This window comes from Tamandua tetradactyla, chromosome 4 (assembly GCF_023851605.1).
Source record: "Tamandua tetradactyla isolate mTamTet1 chromosome 4, mTamTet1.pri, whole genome shotgun sequence".
NCBI classification, from domain to species: Eukaryota; Metazoa; Chordata; class Mammalia; order Pilosa; family Myrmecophagidae; genus Tamandua; species Tamandua tetradactyla.
The window spans coordinates 199,733,253-199,753,159 of record NC_135330.1 but is presented as its reverse complement, the minus strand read 5'-3'; the positions used below and the strand labels follow the sequence as shown (position 1 = coordinate 199,753,159).

The window sequence follows — 19,907 nt, the reverse complement described above, 5'->3', positions numbered from 1 at the left end:
GGGTGGGGGTGTATGATGTTTTGCATGTGCTTTTTTACATTTATTTTTACTTTTATTCTTGCTTTAGAATAATGAAAATGTTCAAAAATGAATTGTGATGATGCATCCGCAACTACATGATGATACTGTGAACCACTGATTGTACAATTTGGATGATTGTATGCTATGTAAAAATATATATCTCAATAAAACTGCATTAAGAAAAGGGTAGAGGGCGGGCCACGGTGGCTCAACAGGCAGGAATGCTTGCCTGAGATGCCAGAAGACCTGGGTTCAATTCCTGGTGCCTGCCCATGTTAAAAAAAAAAAAGTTAAAGAACAGAGTAGCGTGATACTTTTCTTATACGATTAGGTACATAATTCACATCACTGAAAAAAGGTGGCGTTTTCGAGTACAGAGGGAAAAACAGAATAAAAAAATAAGAGTTGAAAACAGGCCAAAATAAAAATTAGAATGTTCACTCCTCACACTTTATCTCCATGACATAATGAATGTAATATAAATACCAAAATGTAATATAAGTACAAAAAACACATTTTAGGCAGTGAAAAATCACCATGTGTCTTGGATTAATGGAACTGTTAAAGTTGTTCCTAATGGCATACATTCTCAACCTTATTTTAGATATTATCCTTTTTTTTTCTTTTTTAGAACGGAACACATCCCAGATTTGAATGTCATCCCTGCATGGAGGCCATGCTAATCTTCTCTGCATCGTCCAGTTTTAGTGTACGTGCTGCTGAAGGGAGCACTACATTTTCAACCATACAATTTTTATAATTTCCTCTTCACTGAGCAACAAATTCCACTTCAATTTTAAAAAATTATGGATTTCATATTTAATATTTAAATTGCATGTGGATTATCCAAGTGGCTACTTCACTGCTAACTCCTTTTCACCACCCTCGATAGGTTTTAACCTACTGATCATGATTTGCCCTGATTCATTTAGATCATAAAAAGCAAAACATTTTGTATTGTTTTTGGCACAGGACTGGAATGGAAACTCAAGATCTCCACTAGGCTGGCTGAGCCTCCCACTGGCATCACAGAGCATCTCAGAGCAAAGCAGCAGCACACGGCACAGCATGGACTCAGGGTTCCTTTCCACTTCACAACCTCAACCTTCGTACTACTTGGCTAAAAATGAACACATCAGTCCTGTATCTGAGATAAATGCTGTGAATATGCAGCTCAAATTCACATTTAGATTAACACTTAGCACAGAAATAGTTCTAACACAGGAGCAATGTAATTAGCAACACTAAAGCGGAATTTCATCAACAGAAATTTAGATAAAAAATGAGAAAGTCATGTATTATATTTCACTGGACCCTAAATTTTCCACATCTTAGCTTCGCTAGTCCTTCCACTATCTCAAAATTGGATAAATTCCCCAAACATGGCAATTTAAACAGTCAAAATAGCTGTTATAATCTCATAGTTAATGTTCTACATACACGGTCCTGAGGAATAACTTTAAATCAGAGTTTGATGCATGAGGTATGCTTCAATAAAAATAAGGAAAGCTACATAAATTGTAATGAAATCAACTCATTAGAAATATTTAATTTTTACACAGACCTGTATATGTCACTGGTTTTATTTGGGTCCTCAAACATGCACCGCATATAAGGAAAAGCTGATGTCAAGTAACGTTCTACTAGTTTTATGTCATGAGAAAAACAAAATAAAATACACCACTATTTCAGATATAAATAACTGTCATTAACTGCTATTCTTGCAAATAAAGTTTATCCTAGTATTTTTAAATCTCCAGGATCTCACGGACAATCAAACCATGAGCATTTTGCAAAGGGCAAGGTAAGGACTAGCATTCTCCCTCAAACACGTATTGCGGTCAGTAGGCTACATTTGATGAGAATGGATGATTTGTTGTTCAAGGAAAGCAGACCTTCACGGTTATAAGAACATAAATGTCAGGATTTTTGTTTTTAAGTTTGTGTAAATATACATCTGATGTACCCTCAAGAATTTTTTATTAGCATTTCAAAGACAAAAAGCAAGTATGATACTATTTTTCAGAGCACTGAGCGCCCCGTGCACAGTCTATGAGTGTGAAGTGCACACACACTCAAAACTACTTACCACACAGTTGTTTCCACTTGGCCGTCACTGAGTTGCCGATTGTCCAGTTGAGCAAAAAGGGGAAAAAGCACTTGAATTCCTCCAATTGAATGAATTGCACTATGAATTGAATGTGTTACTATAGCTTTCACATCCTATGTCCAAAAAGAAAAAGATTGATTACGCTTTCATATCGGGATTCTCATCGCTATTTTGTTACCCCAAATACTGTTAGAGAATTAAATAACAGAGTTTGACATTTTTTTAAAGCCTTCAATTACATAACTTGAGACATAAAGAGAATAAAAAATCACTTTTAGATTCAACTGAATTTGAAATCTTCATTTCAGAGTTCTGACACTGAAAATGTGAAGCTATATAATCAAACAAGCTGTTCTAGAATAATAAACACTATGAATGGACTTGTATACAATAAGTTAATTTTTTTTAGGGAAAACTAGTAAAAAGTTCTTAAAGTAAAATGCATTTTTATATCCAGCAAGTATCTTTCCAGAAATCAATTTTATTTTGACCGGTATTGAATGTCCAGGACAATAGACACAACAGACGGCCCACCACAAAAAAGAAGGCTAAGGTAAAGTGTATTACCGAAAACTAAAAACAACAGCAATCAAAGAACCCAAGAAAGGGATATAAGAAAAGCTGCATTCAAAGATCAGAAAAACAAAAATACAGCCAGAAACAGGAGAAGTGCGGATGAGCAGGGCTTCGTCCCTAACAGCAGGTCCGTTAATGTAGGAGAGAACGGGAAGGGCCGGTCAGCGCACCTGGAGCATGAGAGCATGTGGGGAGTGCACAAAGATGGACGGGTTCTCCTTCGGCGAGGACTCCAGGCACAGCTGGGCATCCGTGGCCTTGGCGTTGTAGGTGAACGCGATGCTGCTGGCAAGCTTCCCATCATACAGGACCTGCTTATGATGCTCTGCCAGGTGAATGTCACTCTCAGATTTAAACTTGAAGGTGCTCTGAAAAAAGAGAAAGGTTCAAGTAATCCTTCTTTTTAAGAAGTAATATAATAAAATGTAAAGTTTTAAACTAGAGAAACATTTCAGATAAAAAGCAATCTGTGCTCCCATGTTCCAGGTATCAGTGGTGGTGTTTCTGAGCAGAGTTGCTGCTCTCACATCAACGCTCTGAGACTTTATGACACTCACTCAGACCTTCATACTCTCATTTTGCTGTTTCAGCCATTCACAAAATAACTTAATAGAAGATAACATAAAGCCAGATATATTAAATATAAATAGAAATTTACCTTATTTCCTACCATGAATTTAATATTTCTGACCATTTTCAGAAGTGGTTATATAACTAAACAGTTGCTGGCACATGGATTTACTTATATAGAAAAACGGTATCACCTGAGACTGAAAAATGTTGATATTCAAAAATAATTATCTTTACCTAAAAGTTTATCAACCTATTGAATATCACGTTATTTCACAATAATATCACAATGCGCATGCTAAACCCAGAAGAAGTTCACTGAAACAGGCCACTGCTTTAAAAGGACAATAGCCAAAAGGATGCCGGGGCTCACAAGGAAAGTACGGTCAGAAGTGGTTAAAGGTTTTCATCAGAAATGAATCCGACAATGACAATAACATTCTACCTTTGCAACACTCACATGATAGCAGCCTAGTATTTACGATTCACAACTATGAAAACTGAATGTTACAGAAAGTAGGAAGCGATGGTGCCAGGACAAAACCCCAGGCCTGTGACATGCAGCCAGCATTCAGGAGTGTGAATGCCGTGACTCTAGCACTCATGACTGTTCTGACCCTTAAAAAGTCACTTAAGCACACGTGGGGCCAGTCTCCTGACTCTGATGCGAGAACTGGCCGAACCAAGCGCCCCCAACTCAAGCACCAAAAGAGACCCAGGCATGCCCGCACATGAACGGGCCTTTCGCTCAGTTCAGCCAGCCATACCAGTGCTGCCAGCTCACAGGCCACGAAGTCTATATTTTACGGAAAATCACCTCATTTTTAAATTTTATTCAAAACTTTTAAAACACAGTGGAAGCCAACACATCAGGACCCATTCAGCCAATTTGCTATTTCTGTACCAAATATTCTCTAGAGAGCCTTTCTTACGCAAACATGAATGCAAACTACTAGTAATTAGGAAATATCTCTCTGAAAGCAAAAGCAGCACAAAAACTAGAAAGTACGTACATGTAACTATGGATGGTCCTTTTTATCTTCTAAATATGGGGGTGTTTAGATATTTTCAATACTGCAAACATTCTGCACTCTTAGGATCTGACGCTTTGTTCTCCACTCCATTAAATGGACGCGGATTGTTTTTACGGCTGCCTCGCTCACACTTTCCACCCTGGATGTAGCAGCCAGGGCAAGCACGCACTGCCTGTCTCCAGCACCGGGGAAGCACCCGCTGGGCTGATGGCCGACACGACCCCCCGCGGCTGCACGGTGGTGCCTGGAGGCAGCCCTGGGCAGCTCTCCGCAGATGGTGCACAGCAGGGCGGCCTGCTGCACGGAGGCCACCAGAAAGGGGCAGAGACAAGGCCATAGGAGCATGGGCGCAGTGTCCCCCACCTTACAGAGCCAACCTGCCACTCAGCAGCCAGGCACCGCTCTGGACCAGACTCTGAGGGAGGGGAGGAGGCAAGGTGGGGCCGGCAGGGGTCATGGGTGCTCAAGGGCCTGCCACTGCTCTAACCGGACAGCTATTTTCTCTCAGCACACTGAAGAGAGGATTCTATAAGCTTCCTGGGAAATCAGCCAGAAACCCAATTATAATTATTTTGTTGTCAAACTTTTTTCATCTGGTTGTTCTTGAGATATATTATTGTCTTTGATGCAATGCAACTTCACTGATAAAGACTAACTTCCCACTGATTTGTCTTCCTTGGATCCATTCTACTTCCTTTAACAGATTATGCCCTCATTTCTGGAATGCGTGCTCCACCCCGATTTGCCTACTGCCGTTCGTGTGCTCTCGATGGTCGCCTCCCAGTCGTCTGGCCAGGCACACGTTATCTCTCTGACTCTATCTCCCAAATTACTTAAAGTTCTCATTAGTGTTTTCCATTTCAATCTCCAGATACTTTTTTACTAAATACTTCTTATCTGTCATGTAATTCATTAATTTTCAGCCACATTTAATCCACTGATTGGATCTTTCATTTAAGTTTCCAATTTCAATTGTTATATATTTCATTTCTAGAAGTTTTACTAGATTGCTTTAAAATTTGCCTGATTTAGTTCACTAATGGTGCTGGGATGCAATACACCTGACTTATTCATTACAAATTTACAGTTCTTTGGAGGAAAAGCCGTTTTGGCTTTCTCCAGGGTTTCTGTGTCACATGGGGAGGCACACGACAACGTCTGCTGGCTTCCCTCCTGGGTTCTGGGTTTAAACGGCTTTCCCTGGGGTGGTTCCTTTCTGCATCTGCAAACGTCTGGGTGAGCTCCTGACCTCTTCCTTAAGCTTCTGTTAACTAAATTAAACCTCACTCACTGCAGAAGGCGGCGGCGCCCTTGGCGGAATGCACACAGGCAATCAGTCATAGATGAGTCTCACCTGTGGATAATTTAAGTCCACAGCAACAGAACAACTGGAGACCATCACCCCGCCAAGTGACAACTAAACCTAACTACTACTACAACACCTATCTTTTTTTTTCTTTTTACCGTTTTCTTTTCCCCTTTCAATGAAATCCTCTCATTTTGAAAACAAATAATTTTCATCAACAATAAGGGTATGGTAAAAGAGAAAGTACTCTATGTCTCAATAAATTTTATGTCCCACTGGCCTCCATGAAGAACTGATTAAGAAAGTCAAAGGATAGTGTTATATTTCTTCTAAAACAACTTTAAATATACTAAATATTCCTAAAGCAAATTTTGTTGGAATGAGATGTCCTGACTGGATAATTAATACACCACTGAGGGAAAGCAGTGCTTTCAAGGGGCAGTTTTTGCTGAGGGGACACAGTCGAAACTGGCTGATGAGTGCAGTGCATTCAAGCAGCAAAGCAGATCTCACAGGTAAGACATCAGCTGAAGTGGTGACGACACCAGCTTACACAGGTAGGAGACACCCTCACAACTGCTCCACTGAAGTACTACGGTGTTTAGACATCACTGAGAAAAACACAGTTGTACCTTAACATCTGTTGAGAAAATACAAATTAATATTCTAAATGATGGCAAAAACAGAAAGCACAGCAGCTTCAGACAATAATTCAAATTCACATGAAAAAAACAAAGATAATTATGTAGTTATAAAAGACAGCATAAATCAGCTGTCTCCTCCTTTCTTCTCTTGATTGATTTGAAAAATAACTATATAAAACAATAGGTACATAATATATTGTTGGGCTTGTAACATACAGAAATATAATATATTATAATAGAACCAAAAGAGGTTGGTGGAGTTAGGGAAATGTCTCCAGATGACAACTGAAATCCAGAGGAACAACTGAAAATGATAAGCCATAAATACATGCCTGTACGTCTTAATTCTCACAGCTTCTTTAAAAAACACAAATAAACATAATTACTAATTCTAACAATGTAATGTCAGGCTTGCAGTATTTACAGGGTAATAAGTATAACAATAGTATCACACAAATAGATAAAATGAAATAGGACTATATAGAGAATAACATTTGCACATCTTTAATAAGTTAAGATGTCTGTGGTAAGCCCTGGAACAACCATTAAAAATATAAATAAAAAACAAAAACTAGAAATTGAAAAAAATACTGAGAAAATCATTAAAGAAAAATGCTACACTAGAAAATGATCACGTAGTGAAAAATAAGCAGTAAAAGAGGTCTTGAGGAACAACAAAAAATAAAGGATGAACATATGTATCAAACAAAAAGCAAAATGGCAAATATAAATCCAAACTATGTCAATAATAACATCAGGGACTACCTTATAATATAATTTCATCCTTATGCATTAAAATGGAATGTATTATCTCACCAAAAGACAAAGATGCTCAGACTTGAAAAAGAAAAAGAAAAAAAACAACATCCAACAATATGCTGTCTACAGTAGACAAACTTTAGATTCAAATATACAAATAGATTTAAAGTAAAAAGGTGGATAAACGTACCCCATACAAACAAAACCACAAGAAAGCTGTAGTGAGTTTATTCTTATCAGATAAAATAGACTTTAGAACAAGAGACTACTAGTGATAAAAAGGGATATTTTATAAAGAAAAAAGGTTCACTCCAACTGAAAATTTAAAAAAATTATAACCATTCGTGTACCTAACTACAGAGTACCAAAGTAAATGAAAAAACTGACAGAATGAGGGGAGAAACAGAGAGTTCGACAAGAGCAGTCTGAGGCGTCAATGAACAGCTTTCAGTAAGGGGCAGAGCTAGGCAGAGGCCCAAAAGGAAGCAGATGGCTTGAGCCACACAATAAACCACGATGGCCTCCCAGACTTCTCCAGAGCACCCTCAAAACAACGGCAGAATATACTTTCTTCTCAAATACACATGGAACATTCTTCAGAAGAGACCATACGCTAGGCCATAAAACAGACTTAGTAAGTTGAAAAACAGAGAAATAACACAAAGTATGTTTTCTGACCACAATGGAATCAAAATATAAAACAGTAACAGAATCAAATTTGGGAAAATCACAAATATCTGGAAATTAAAGAAATATCCACCAAAATAACAAATATATGAATGAAAAAAACATAAGGAAAATAAGAAAATACTTTGAGATGAATGAAAATAAACAGGAACACCAAAACTGACAGGTAGCAACTGAAGCAGCATTTACTAGGAAATTTTTTTCGGTGAACATCTAATTTTAAAAAGTAAGATCTTAAACCGATAACCTAGTCTTCCACCTTATGACACAGGAAAAAGAACAAATTAAATCTAAAGCAAGCAGAAGAAAGGAAATAATAAAGATTAAGAAAATAAATAAATGGAGAACAGAAAAAAACAATAATAAATGCAATCCAAAGCTGTTTCTTTGAAAAGATCAACAAAATTGACAATGCTTCAACTATCTGTGCCAAAGAAAGAAAACTCAAATTACCAAAATTAGAAATAAAAGAGGAAATATTACAACAACCTTAGAGAAATAGAAAGGGTTATAAGGTATTACTATGAACAATATGTATGCCAATAAATTAAGCAACTGAAGTGAAATGGAAAAATTCCTAGAGACAGAAAGTACCAAAAACCAACTCAAAAGAAATAAGACAACCTGAGTAACAAGTGAAGAGATCACATTAAAAGTGAGAAAACTGCCCATAACCAGACACCCAGGCCCACATGGATTTCCTGGTCAATTCCATCAAACTTTCTAAAAAGAACTGATTCTTCAAAAACACTTTGAAAAGCTGAAGAGCTGGAAATATTTCCCAAATCATTTTATTATACCAGTTTTACTCTGATAGCAAAACCAAACTTAGATATCGAAAGAAAATAACCAATATGTCTCATGAATATGGACACAAAAATTCTCAACAAAATATTAACAAACTGAATGGAGCAACATATAAAAAGGAGTAAACATCATAACCAATTCAGATTAATCCCAGGAATGCAAGGTTGGTTCAACATATGAAAATTAATACCAATATTAATACTAAATATGCTAATAAACAAAACCACATGATCACCTCAATAGATGCGGTAACAGCAACACCCTCTTATGATGAAAACAAACAAAAAACTTGGAATAGAAGGAACTTCCTCCACCAGACAGAGCACATCTATGAAAACCCACAGCTGACGTCCTACTTAATGGTAAGGCTGGAAAGCTTTCTCCCAAGGTCAGGAAGGCACAAGACAAGGGTGCCCGCTCCACTGAGCCCAAGCAGACAACACTGGCACGGGTCAGCTCCGGGGCGAGGGGCACACAGAGAAAGGGGTAGAAGAGGAGTCGCTTGCTGAAGGAGGTCAAATGATGAGCAGAGTCACAGGGTAGCCCCAGGGGAGCTCCCCAGTCCTGAGGTCAGAATTCTACGCCAGTGTAAAGGTATTTCAGGTATGTGCCGAGAAAGGACAGTGTCCCCATCGGGGGACCACCCCATGTGGGGAGTCAGGGCCCACGCAGGAGGAGCAGGACCTCTGCCCAGAAGGTGCCCCAGTGTCAAGGGGTCTGCGAGCCCCTCCACACGGGGTGTGGCTCAGCGTGCCAGAGCCCGAGCAGGCCGTGGAGGCCGCTTGTCTCAGGCTAGCGTACCAGGCACTGGGTGACGAAACATAAGCAGAGCGCGGGGCGTTGCTATCTGGGGGTGCTACCACCAAGGGGGGGGCAGCCCAGAGGAGGACTCGGAGCCAAGCAGGTGAGGAGGGCGCCCAAGGAGGTGAGCAGGTGTCCACGCGGGAATGCAGGAAAGACTGCACACGTGACCGATCTGGCACACTGAAGTCACATTACCATGTATATGTCACAAATGAACATTTTGGGACGAGTCACAAAACTGTAATGTGGTCTGAGGATTAGACGAAGGTAGCACATCAATGTTAACTTCCTGAGTTCATGCTTTATCAAAATCAAATGTCCTTGTAAGAACATATTGCAAAATATTTAGGGATGACAGAGCAGCACATCAGCAACTTCTCAAATAAACCTGTCAGGAAAAAAATTATGGGCACCATATTTCCAACTTTTCTGTAAGCTTTATTTATTTATTTATTTATTTTTTATAATTTAAAGAAAAAAAAGAAATTAAACCAACATTTAGAAATCATTCCATTCTACATATGCAATCAGTAATTTTTAACATCGTCACCTAGTGCATGATCATCATTTCTTAGTACATTTGCATCGATTTAGAAGAACTAGCAAAACAATAGAAAAAGATATAGAATGTTAATATAGAGAAAAAAATAAAAATAATAATAGCACAAAAAAAAAAAGACAAACAGACAAAAAAAAACCTATAGCTCAGATGCAGCTTCATTCAGTGTTTTAACATGATTACTTTACAATTAGGTATTATTGTGCTGTCCATTTCTGAGTTTTATATCTAGTCCTGTTGCACAGTCTGTATCTCTTCAGCTCCAATTACCCATTATCTTACCCTGTTTCTAACTCCTGCTGGACTCTGTTACCAATGACATATTCCAAGTTTATTCTCGAATGTCAGTTCACATCAGTGGGACGATATAGTACTTGTCCTTTAGTTTTTGGCTAGACTCACTCAGCATAATGTTCTCTAGGTCCATCCATATTATTACATGCTTAATAAGTTTATTCTGTCTTAAACCTGCATAATATTCCATCATATGTATATGCCACAGTTTGTTTAGCCACTCGTCTGTTGATGGACATTTTGGCTGTTTCCATCTCTTTGCAATTATAAATAACGCTGCTATAAACACTAGTGTGCAAATGTTCGTTTGTGTCTTTGCCCTTAAGTCCTTTGAGTAGATACCCAGCAATGGTATTGCTGGGTCGTATGGCAATTCTATATTCAGCTTTTTGAGGAACCACCAAACTGCCTTTCACAGTGGTTGCACCATTTGACATTCCCACCAACAGTGTATAAGTGTGCCTGTTTCTCCGCATCCTCTCCAGGACTTGCCATTTTCTGTTTTGTTGATAATGGCCATTCTGGTGGGTGTGAGATGATATCTCATTGTGGTTTTGATTTGCATTTCTCTAATGTCCAGGGACATTGAGCATCTCTTCATGTGCCTTTTGGCCATTTGTATTTCCTCTTCTGAGAGGTGTCTGTTCAAGTCTTTTTCCCATTTTGTAATTGGGTTGGCTGTCTTTTTGTTGTTGAGTTGGGACAATCTCTTTATAAATTCTGGATACCAGACCTTTATCTGATATGTTGTTTCCAAATATTGTCTCCCATTGTGTAGGCTGTCTTTCTACTTTCTTGATGAAGTTCTTTGATGCACAAAAATGTTTAATTTTGAGGAGCTCCCATTTATTTATTTATGTCTTCAGTGCTCTTTCTTTAGGTTTAAGGTCCATAAAACCACCTCCAAATGTAAGTTTCATAAGCTATCTTCCTATATTTTCCTCTAACTGTTTTATGGTCTTAGACCTAATGTTTAGATCTTTAATTCATTTTGAGTTAACTTTTATATAGGGTGTGAGATATGGGTCCTCTTTCATTCTTTTGCATATGGATATCCAGTTCTCTAGGCACCATTTATTGAAGAGACTGTTCTGTCCCAGGTGAGTTGGCTTGACTGCCTTATCAAAGATCAAATGGCCATAGATGAGAGGGTCTATATCTGAGCACTCTATTCAATTCCATTGGTCGATATATCTATCTTTATGCCAATACCATGCTGTTTTGACCACTGTGGCTTCATAATATGCCTTAAAGTCAGGCAGCGTGAGACCTCCAGTTTCGTTTTTTTTCTTCAAGATGTTTTTAGCAATTCGGGGCACCCTGTCCTTCCACATAAATTTGCTTATTGGTTTTTCTATTTCTGAAAAATAAGTTGTTGGGATTTTGATTGGTATTGCATTGAATCTGTAAATCAATTTAGGTAGGATTGACATCTTAACTATATTTAGTCTTCCAGTCCATGAACACGGTATGCCCTTCCATCTATTTAGGTCTTCTGTGATTTCTTTTAGCAGTTATTTGTAGTTTTCTTTATATAGGCTTTTTGTCTCTTTAGTTAAATTTATTCCTAGGTATTTTATTCTTTTAGTTGCAATTGTAAATGGGATTCGTTTCTTGATTTCCCCCTCAGCTTGTTCATTACTAGTGTATAGAAATGCTACAGATTTTTGAATGTTGATCTTGTAACCTGCTACTTTGCTGTACTCATTTATTAGCTCTAGTAGTTTTGTTGTGGATTTTTCTGGGTTTTCAACGTATAGTATCATATCGTCTGCAAACAGTGATAGTTTTACTTCTTCCTTTCCAATTTTGATGCCTTGTATTTCTTTTACTTGTCTAATTGCTCTGGCTAGAACCTCCAACACAATGTTGAATAATAGTGGTGATAGTGGACATCCTTGTCTTGTTCCTGATCTTAGGGGGAAAGTTTTCAATTTTTCCCCATTGAGGATGATATTAGCTGTGGGTTTTTCATATATTCCCTCTATCATTTTAAGGAAGTTCCCTTGTATTCCTATCTTTTGAAGTGTTTTCAACAGGAAAGGATGTTGAATCTTGTCAGATGCCTTCTCTGCATCAATTGAGATGATCATGTGATTTTTCTGCTTTGATTTGTTGATATGGTGTATTACATTAATTGATTTTCTTATGTTGAACCATCCTTGCATACCTGGGATGAATGCTACTTGGTCATGATGTATAATTCTGTTAATGTGTTGTTGGATTCAATTTGCTAGAATTTTATTGAGGATATTTGCATCTATATTCACTAGAGAGATTGGTCTATAGTTTTCTTTTTTTGTAATATCTTTGCCTGGTTTTGGTATGAGGGTGATGTTGGCTTCATAGAATGAATTAGGTAGCTTTCCCTCCGCTTCGATTTTTGTGAAGAGTTTGAGGAGAGTTGGTACTAATTCTTTCTGGAATGGCTGATAGAATTCACATGTGAAGCCGTCTGTTCCTGGACTTTTCTTTTTAGGAAGTTTTTGAATGACTAATTCAATTTCTTTACTTGTGATTGGTTTGTTGAGGTCATCTATGTCTCCTTGAGTCAAAGTTGATTGTTCATGCCTTTCCAGGAACCCGTCCATTTCATCTAAATTGTTGTATTTATTAGCGTAAAGTTGTTCATACTATCCTGTTATTACCTCCTTTATTTCTGTGAGGTCAGTAGTTATGTCTCCTCTTCCATTTCTGATCTTATTTATTTGCATCCTCTCTCTTCTTCTTTTTGTCAATCTTGCTAAGCGCCCATCAATCTTATTGATTTTCTCATAGAACCAACTTCTGGTCTTATTGATTTTCTCTATTGTTCTCATGTTTTCAATTTCATTTATTTCTGCTCTAATCTTTGTTATTTCTTTCCTTTTGCTTGATTTGGGGTTAGTTTGCTGTTCTTTCTCCAGTTCTTCCAAGTGGACAGTTAATTCCTGAATTTTTGCCTTTTCTTCTTTTCTGATATAGGCATTTAGGGCAATAAATTTCCCTCTTAGCACTGCCTTTGCTGCGTCCCATAAGTTTTGATATGTTGTGTTTTCATTTTTATTCGCCTCGAGGTATTTACTAATTTCTCTTGCAATTTCTTCTTTGACCCACTCGTTGTTTAAGAGTGTGTTGTTGAGCCTCCACGCTATCTGTGGATTTTCTGGCACTCTGCCTATTATTGATTTCCAACTTCATTCCTTTATGATCCGAGAAAGTGTTGTGTATGATTCCAATCTTTTTAAATTTGTTAAGACTTGCTTTGTGACCCAGCATATGGTCTATCTTTGAGAATGATGCATGAACACTTGAGAAAAAGGTGTATCCTGCTGTTGTGGGATGTAATGTCCTATAAATGTCTGTTAAGTCTAGCTCATTTATAGTAATATTCAGATTCTCTATTTCTTTATTGATCCTCTGTCTAGATGTTCTGTCCATTGATGAGAGTTGGGAATTGAAGTCTCCAAGTTTTATGGTATATTTGTCTATTTCCCTTTTCAGTGTTTGCACTGTATTCCTCATGTATTTTGGGGCATTCTAGTTCGGTGCATAAATGTTTATGATTGTTATGTCTTCTTGTTTAATTGTTCCTTTTATTAGTAGATAGTGTCCTTCTTTGTCTCTTTTAACTGTTTTACATTTGAAGTCTAATTTGTTGGATATTAGTATAGCTACTCCTGCTCTTTTCTGGTTGTTATTTGCATGAAATATCTTTTCCCAACCTTTCACTTTCAACCTATGTTTATCTTTGGGTCTAAGATGTGTTTCCTGTAGACAGCATAGAGAAGGATCCTGTTTTTTAATCCATTCTGCCAGTCTATGTCTTTTGATTGGGAAATTCAGTCCATTAACATTTAGTGTTATTACTGTTTGGATAATATTTTCCTCTACCATTTTGCCTTTTGTATTATAGATATCATATCTGACTTTCCTTCTTTCTACACTCTTCTCCATACCTCTCTCTTCTGTCTTTTCATATCTGACTCTAGTGCTTCTTTTAGTATTTCTTGCAGAGCTGGTCTGTTAGTCACAAATTCTCTCAGTGACTTTTTGTCTGAAAATGTTTTAATTTCTCCCTCATTTTTGAAGGACAATTTTGCTGGATATAGGAGTCTTGGTTGGCAGTTTTTCTCTTTTAGTAATTTAAATATATCATCCCACTGTCTTCTAGCCTCCATGGTTTCTGCTGAGAAATCTACACATAGTCTTACTGGGTTTCCCTTGTATGTGATGGATTGTTTTTCTCTTGCTGCTTTCAAGATCCTCTCTTTCTCTTTGACCTTTGATATTCTAACTAGTAAGTGTCTTGGAGAATGCCTATTTAGATCTATTCTCTTTGGGGTGCGTTGCACTTCTTGGATATGTAATTTTAGGTCTTTCATAAGAGTTGGGAAATTTTCAGTGATAATTTCTTCCATTAGTTTTTCTCCTCCTTTTCCCTTCTCTTCTCCTTCTGGGACACCCAGAACATGTATATATGTGCGCTTCATATTGTCCTTCAGTTCCCTGATACTCTGTTCAAATTTTTCCATTCTTTTCCCGATAGTTTCTTTTTCTTTTTGGACTTCGGATGTTCCATCCTCCAAATCACTAATTCTATCTTCTGTCTCTTTAAATCTATCATTGTAGGTATCCATTGTTTTTTCCATCTTTTCTACTTTATCCTTCACTTCCATAAGTTCTGTGATTTGTTTTTTCAGTTTTTCTATTTCTTCTTTGTGTTCAGCCCATGTCTTCTTCATGTCCTCCCTCAATTTATCGATTTCATTTTTGAAGAGGTTTTCCATTTCTGTTCGTATATTCAGCATTAGTTGTCTCAGCTCCTGTATCTCATTTGAACTAGTGGTTTGTTCCTTTGACTGGGCCATATTTTCAATTTTCTGAGCGTGATCCGTTATCTTCTGCTGGTGTCTGGGTATTTAGTCAGATTTCCCTGGGTGTTGGACCCAACAGGTTGAAAGATTTTTCTGTGAAATCTCTGGGTTCTGTTTTTCTTATCCTTCCCAGTAGGTGGTGCTCGTGGCACATGTTTGTCTGCGGGTCCCACCAGTAAAAGGTGCTGTGGGTCCTTTAACTTTGGAAAACTCTCGCTGTGGAGGAGGTTCACCAGCCGAAGTGGCTTGGAAGAGTGCTAGCCAGCCCGGGGATCCGAACGCGGTGAGGGTCGCCAGCCGCCGCAGCCCGAGAGAGCGCCCGTCCGAATCTCCTAGTCGGCCCTGGGCGCCAAGCGTGGCGGGAGGGCGCCAGCCGCTGCAGCCCGGGAGAGTGCACCGTTCCCAGCCGGACCGGTAAGTCACATGTCTGGAAGGGACCTCGGTCACCGTTCTCTGTGGCCTGGGGATCTCCAATCCAATTCTCCCAGTTGGTCCGGGGGGCCGCGCCTGGTGGTGTTGCCAGCTGCCGCGGCTTGAGGGGACCGCCTGTCCACTTCTCCCAGCTGGCCCGGGAAGGAGGAAGGGAGGGACTCCAGCTGCTTGCCGCCCTGGCCCGGCGAAGGCCACGCCCCTCGGTGATCTCACCGGAGCAGTTTCTCCCAGCCAGTCGGCCGTTCCAGGATGGGGTATGCTGTCTTTTTGATCTCTGTCGTGGCTCCAGGAGCTGTTCTGTATCGTTTCTACTCCCCTAGTAGCTGTTCTGGAGGAGGAACTAAGATCCGCGCGTCTTACTAAGCCGCCATCTTCTCTGGAAGTGCCCCCAAATTTTTCAAGTGCAGGAGGGAGGGAGGCACTGCATGTAGAAGGATCAGCATGTGTGGCGATCCCAAGGCTGTCAGCTCAGGAGCGGCGGGGTGCTGCAGCCCAGGATGAGGCTGGTGGCCGCGGAGATCTCTGTTCACCCGGGCTCGGGGTGGGGCCCATCCGCGTCCACCACTGCCACGGCTACAGAGCCTATTTACCCAGTATGTCCTGTAAGCTTTATTTTTACATTTAAAAAAAAAACAGAGTAGGAAAAATAGAAGCGAAAGAAATAAAAATTCAAAACAAAGTCTCCATAACTAAAGATAAACAAAACAGATCAAAACTATCTTCAATCTCTGAAGAAAATCACACATAGAAACAGCACATATCAAACACCATAAGAAAACTTAACTGAAATATAAAAAGATACCAAACTATAAGTATTCAAAATACACACCACATATCTGAGAAATCAATTCAGAATGACCAACACCAAGACACTTTCTTTAATTTAGTGAATTTAGAGAAAAATTTTAAAATACTGTGAACATACAGGCAAAAAGAACAAGTGCCTTCTAACAGAATATTAGATTGCCATCAAACTTAAACCACCAATACTTCATGCCAGAAGTAAATTAGTAATAGACTTAAGACATTCAAAGAAACAAACGGTTACTCAAGGATTTTACAGCCAAGCTCAGGGACTTTCCATAGTAAAGGTCCCTGATAAGCTGGTGCCAACTGCAGGTCCTCTGAAATAGTTCCCGTGAGCCCTGGAGATCCCGCTGTACGATGGGCATTGACTCCCACGAGCCTCAGAGAGATCCTCATAGAACCACCATTAAAGGACAGACCACAGAGGAGAAATGGACCGTGACAGACACGATTGCAACGGAGACACAGTCCCACTAAAGAAAGAAGAGCGAGGAAGTATGGAGCGAACAAAGGCAAAAACGAGCCGTTCTCTGTCACCATCCTGCTCGGGGAGCACCGGCATCGGTACTGCTGCTCCGAGCGCCACAGGGGGAGGACTGCCATTCCAGTTCTGTCGCCTTCTGTGTCCCTGACAACCAGAGCTCTCCCTGCACTGGAGAGGTGGTGCTGGTTCAACTGAGAGGGATCACGGGAAAACCCAGCAGTCCTGGTGTGAGCTGGAGGTGTGAAAACAATGGCCAGTTCCAGAGCAAGGAGAGGGCACGGCACCCGGATTGTGCTTACCACTAACAGAAATGAGGGATTCTTGGAGAAAATGTTCAGGAAGAGCCTGAAGCCGTATGCCACAGGAGACAGCAAGGAAGCCATCCGGGAACACAGGTCACAGAAGAAGGAACAAGAGATACCCCTCAGCCAAAGATGGCACAATTTGCACGTCAAATGGGACAATACTTTATATGAACTGAAATACCTCAAATAGGTTTAAATTTTTGGGTTTATAATGATACTTTAAAAGCAGTCATTGAAGATCTTTGTGTGATAGGAAATTGGCATTCAATTCTACTGCTTCACGGGAACTAAAGGTAGCACCATTAGCCCAAGCTGATGGAGGAAGAAGTTGCTGGTATATTCAGGATATGTATTAACTGCATTTAAACCCTGCAGGGATTACCCATTTTTATTTAAGGCCAATAGGTTAAAAAAAAAAACTGTATATAGGTTAATAAAGAAAGTTCTGCGGAAAAAAATTAGAACTTCAGAAAAATGGAGCACTTTTCTCAGCACTGAAACTCCAGTATTCTAAATACACAGTCCAGCTGTAAAGCACTGGCCTACTTTTTTACAGCAAACACACCTAAACAAATAGGATCAATGAGTGCGTCCTTCACCAGAGTCACATCAGAACTATTAACACGTATATTCTAGCACTCAAAAGACTACTTCTAGAAGTGATTTTCATTAAGCATTTTCAGATCTCCTTGAAAGTAAACTAACTAGCTCAAGGTCTGCATTTAATTTTTGGAAAAAGAAAACCAACTTGAAGCCACGCTTGATGATTCTGATGTTTTCAACACAAATACAGTGTAACTCTGAAGTCAGGAGAACCATTTCTTATGTCACTTCAAAACTGACCCAGGAGGCAATTCCAAAGAGGAACTACAAGCTAATTTGAAAAATGGTAGCATATTTGGAATACTTATATATCTCCCAAAAGGCACTGACTGGAAGGACAAATCATCTAAAATATGATAGTTTAAAATAAATGCTACTTTGAAAAGGAAGCTTATATGACAATAGGCTATATAAAAAAATACACTGCTCAAAGTTTTGTTTCCAAAATATTTTTATTTACAAAAAATACCAGACATACAAGTAAACGTATAAAACAGTAAAAGCAAATACGTAGGAGATGAAAGAGCCAACAACCATAGTAGTATCTCAAAGGAAAGAAAACGGTGAAAGAGTAGGGAAGAGACAACTGCTCTGGATGAAATGAACTAGAACAATACAAAGCTGAACTGTACTCCCCAACCGAGAACCATTATCTAAGTTTACATCAAATACAGTGTTTCTCTTGGAATTCTGAAAGAACATTATCTTCATCCATAAATGACAATTCCATCAATTCAGTCTGTGCAGGCTAAGATTCTTGGGGCCATCCTTGGGTCTTCTCTCACTCCCCACTCGCTGTGATGGATCATCCTGCCGGCTTCACAGGCAACCTCTTGAGGTTCTCTTAGGTATGCTTTATCTAAAATCCTACACGTCCTGCTGCCTCCCACTGCCCTCATGCTCATTACCCGACACTGAATAATCCAGTGGCCTCCTTCTTAACTAGCCTCCTCATAACACAGCAGCCAGAACAGTTCTGTTAAAACTGACATCAAGCCAAGTCACTCCACTCAAGACTCCAGGGGCTTTTTCTCTAGCTGGTGAATAAAAACCCAAGTGCCAGACATCACCTGCAATCTTCAACTGCCCTGTGAACCTGTCTCCTGGCCACTCCCGTCCTTACTCCCTCCCTCCCCCCGAGCCACAGGAACCTTCCGTCTGCCATGCTATCTGCCAGGAAAGCCCCTGCGCACTTGCACCCTCACTTGTCAGGCCAATGTGCCTCCCCAGAAGCACAGGTGCTGCCTCCAACTTCACCTCCTGTGGGTATTTGGCGAGACAGTCTCTCATCCCTCTCTAAAATCTGCAGTCTGCCATTTGTCATCGTTTGCACCTGCTTTAGTTTTCTTGTAGCACTTACCACCTTACAGCAAGCAGTGTGTGTTCTCCTTCCCTCTTCTTGCTTGGTCTGTCTCCTCCCACGAGTATATTCACCACCACCTCCTTAAGGCAAGGACTTTGTCTGTAGGTTCACCTGTGCAGCCCCACACCAGCATATCTCCCACAGGAAGGAAGAGGGGAGTCAGGGAGTGCGTCCTGTTCACATGGAGCCCAACTTGCAGCCACGCACCTGCAAACACACGTTTCTCCTTCCACGTGAATTCAGCTTACCTTTGATTGGCAAGAGACACTGGGGAAAATTAAATACCGGATACTTACTAACCTTAGGTTCAAGAAGACATGACTCTGACTTTGTAATTTCATTTTGGGTATCCCACTGCAGTCACTATCTTTATATCCCAGCAAATGTTTCTTCACTCCCTAGTTACAACAGCTTCCCAAGATTCCTGTATGAAAATTCCAACATCTGGGTCATCTGGGGTTGGCATGTTTTCCCGGCCCCTCACAGGATGAGCAATTTTGGGTGATAGGCAAGACTCTGGAGAATCGGCTGATGCTTTCGTTTGGGGGGGGGGGCGGGGCGGGAGAGGTGCATGCATTTGTCTGGATCCAGTCATGAGTTGATTCATCTCAGGGGGAGCAGACCCCACCCCAGTCCCGGTGCCTCACAGGCCCCTGCCCAGGCGCACTTTCAGGGCTCAGCCAGGTCCCTGGGCCCAGACTCTGTAACTGCAGAACCCAAGCCCTGTTCTGGCGGTCTCTTGCCTGGGACCGTCCGTTTAGTGCTGCTACCCTAATTTCTCTGGATGGGATGTTTCTCTATCAGAGTAAACAATGGGACGTTACACCATGCTGGGTTCCCTTCCGACTCCCCCCCATCCCGCTCCAGTTTGTTCCATCTCTAGAGC

General features: G+C 40.1%; 1 protein-coding gene and 1 non-coding gene across 8 annotated transcripts in view; both read right to left on the bottom strand.

The window, feature by feature from the left end:
- Window positions 1-19,907, bottom strand: part of NBEA (neurobeachin) — a 752,331-nt gene that overhangs the window by 599,448 nt on the left and 132,976 nt on the right. For all 7 annotated transcript variants that reach the window (XM_077159019.1, XM_077159015.1, XM_077159017.1 and 4 more), the window contains exons 9-10: window positions 2,878-3,075; window positions 2,111-2,244 (exon numbers count right to left, since the gene is read on the bottom strand). In XM_077159019.1, the coding sequence (XP_077015134.1) occupies window positions 2,111-2,244; window positions 2,878-3,075 (332 nt within the window). The remainder of the gene's footprint in view (window positions 1-2,110; window positions 2,245-2,877; window positions 3,076-19,907) is intronic.
- Window positions 648-753, bottom strand: LOC143681925 (U6 spliceosomal RNA). Its single transcript, XR_013174966.1, has one exon. It is a non-coding gene; the product is annotated as a U6 spliceosomal RNA (small nuclear RNA).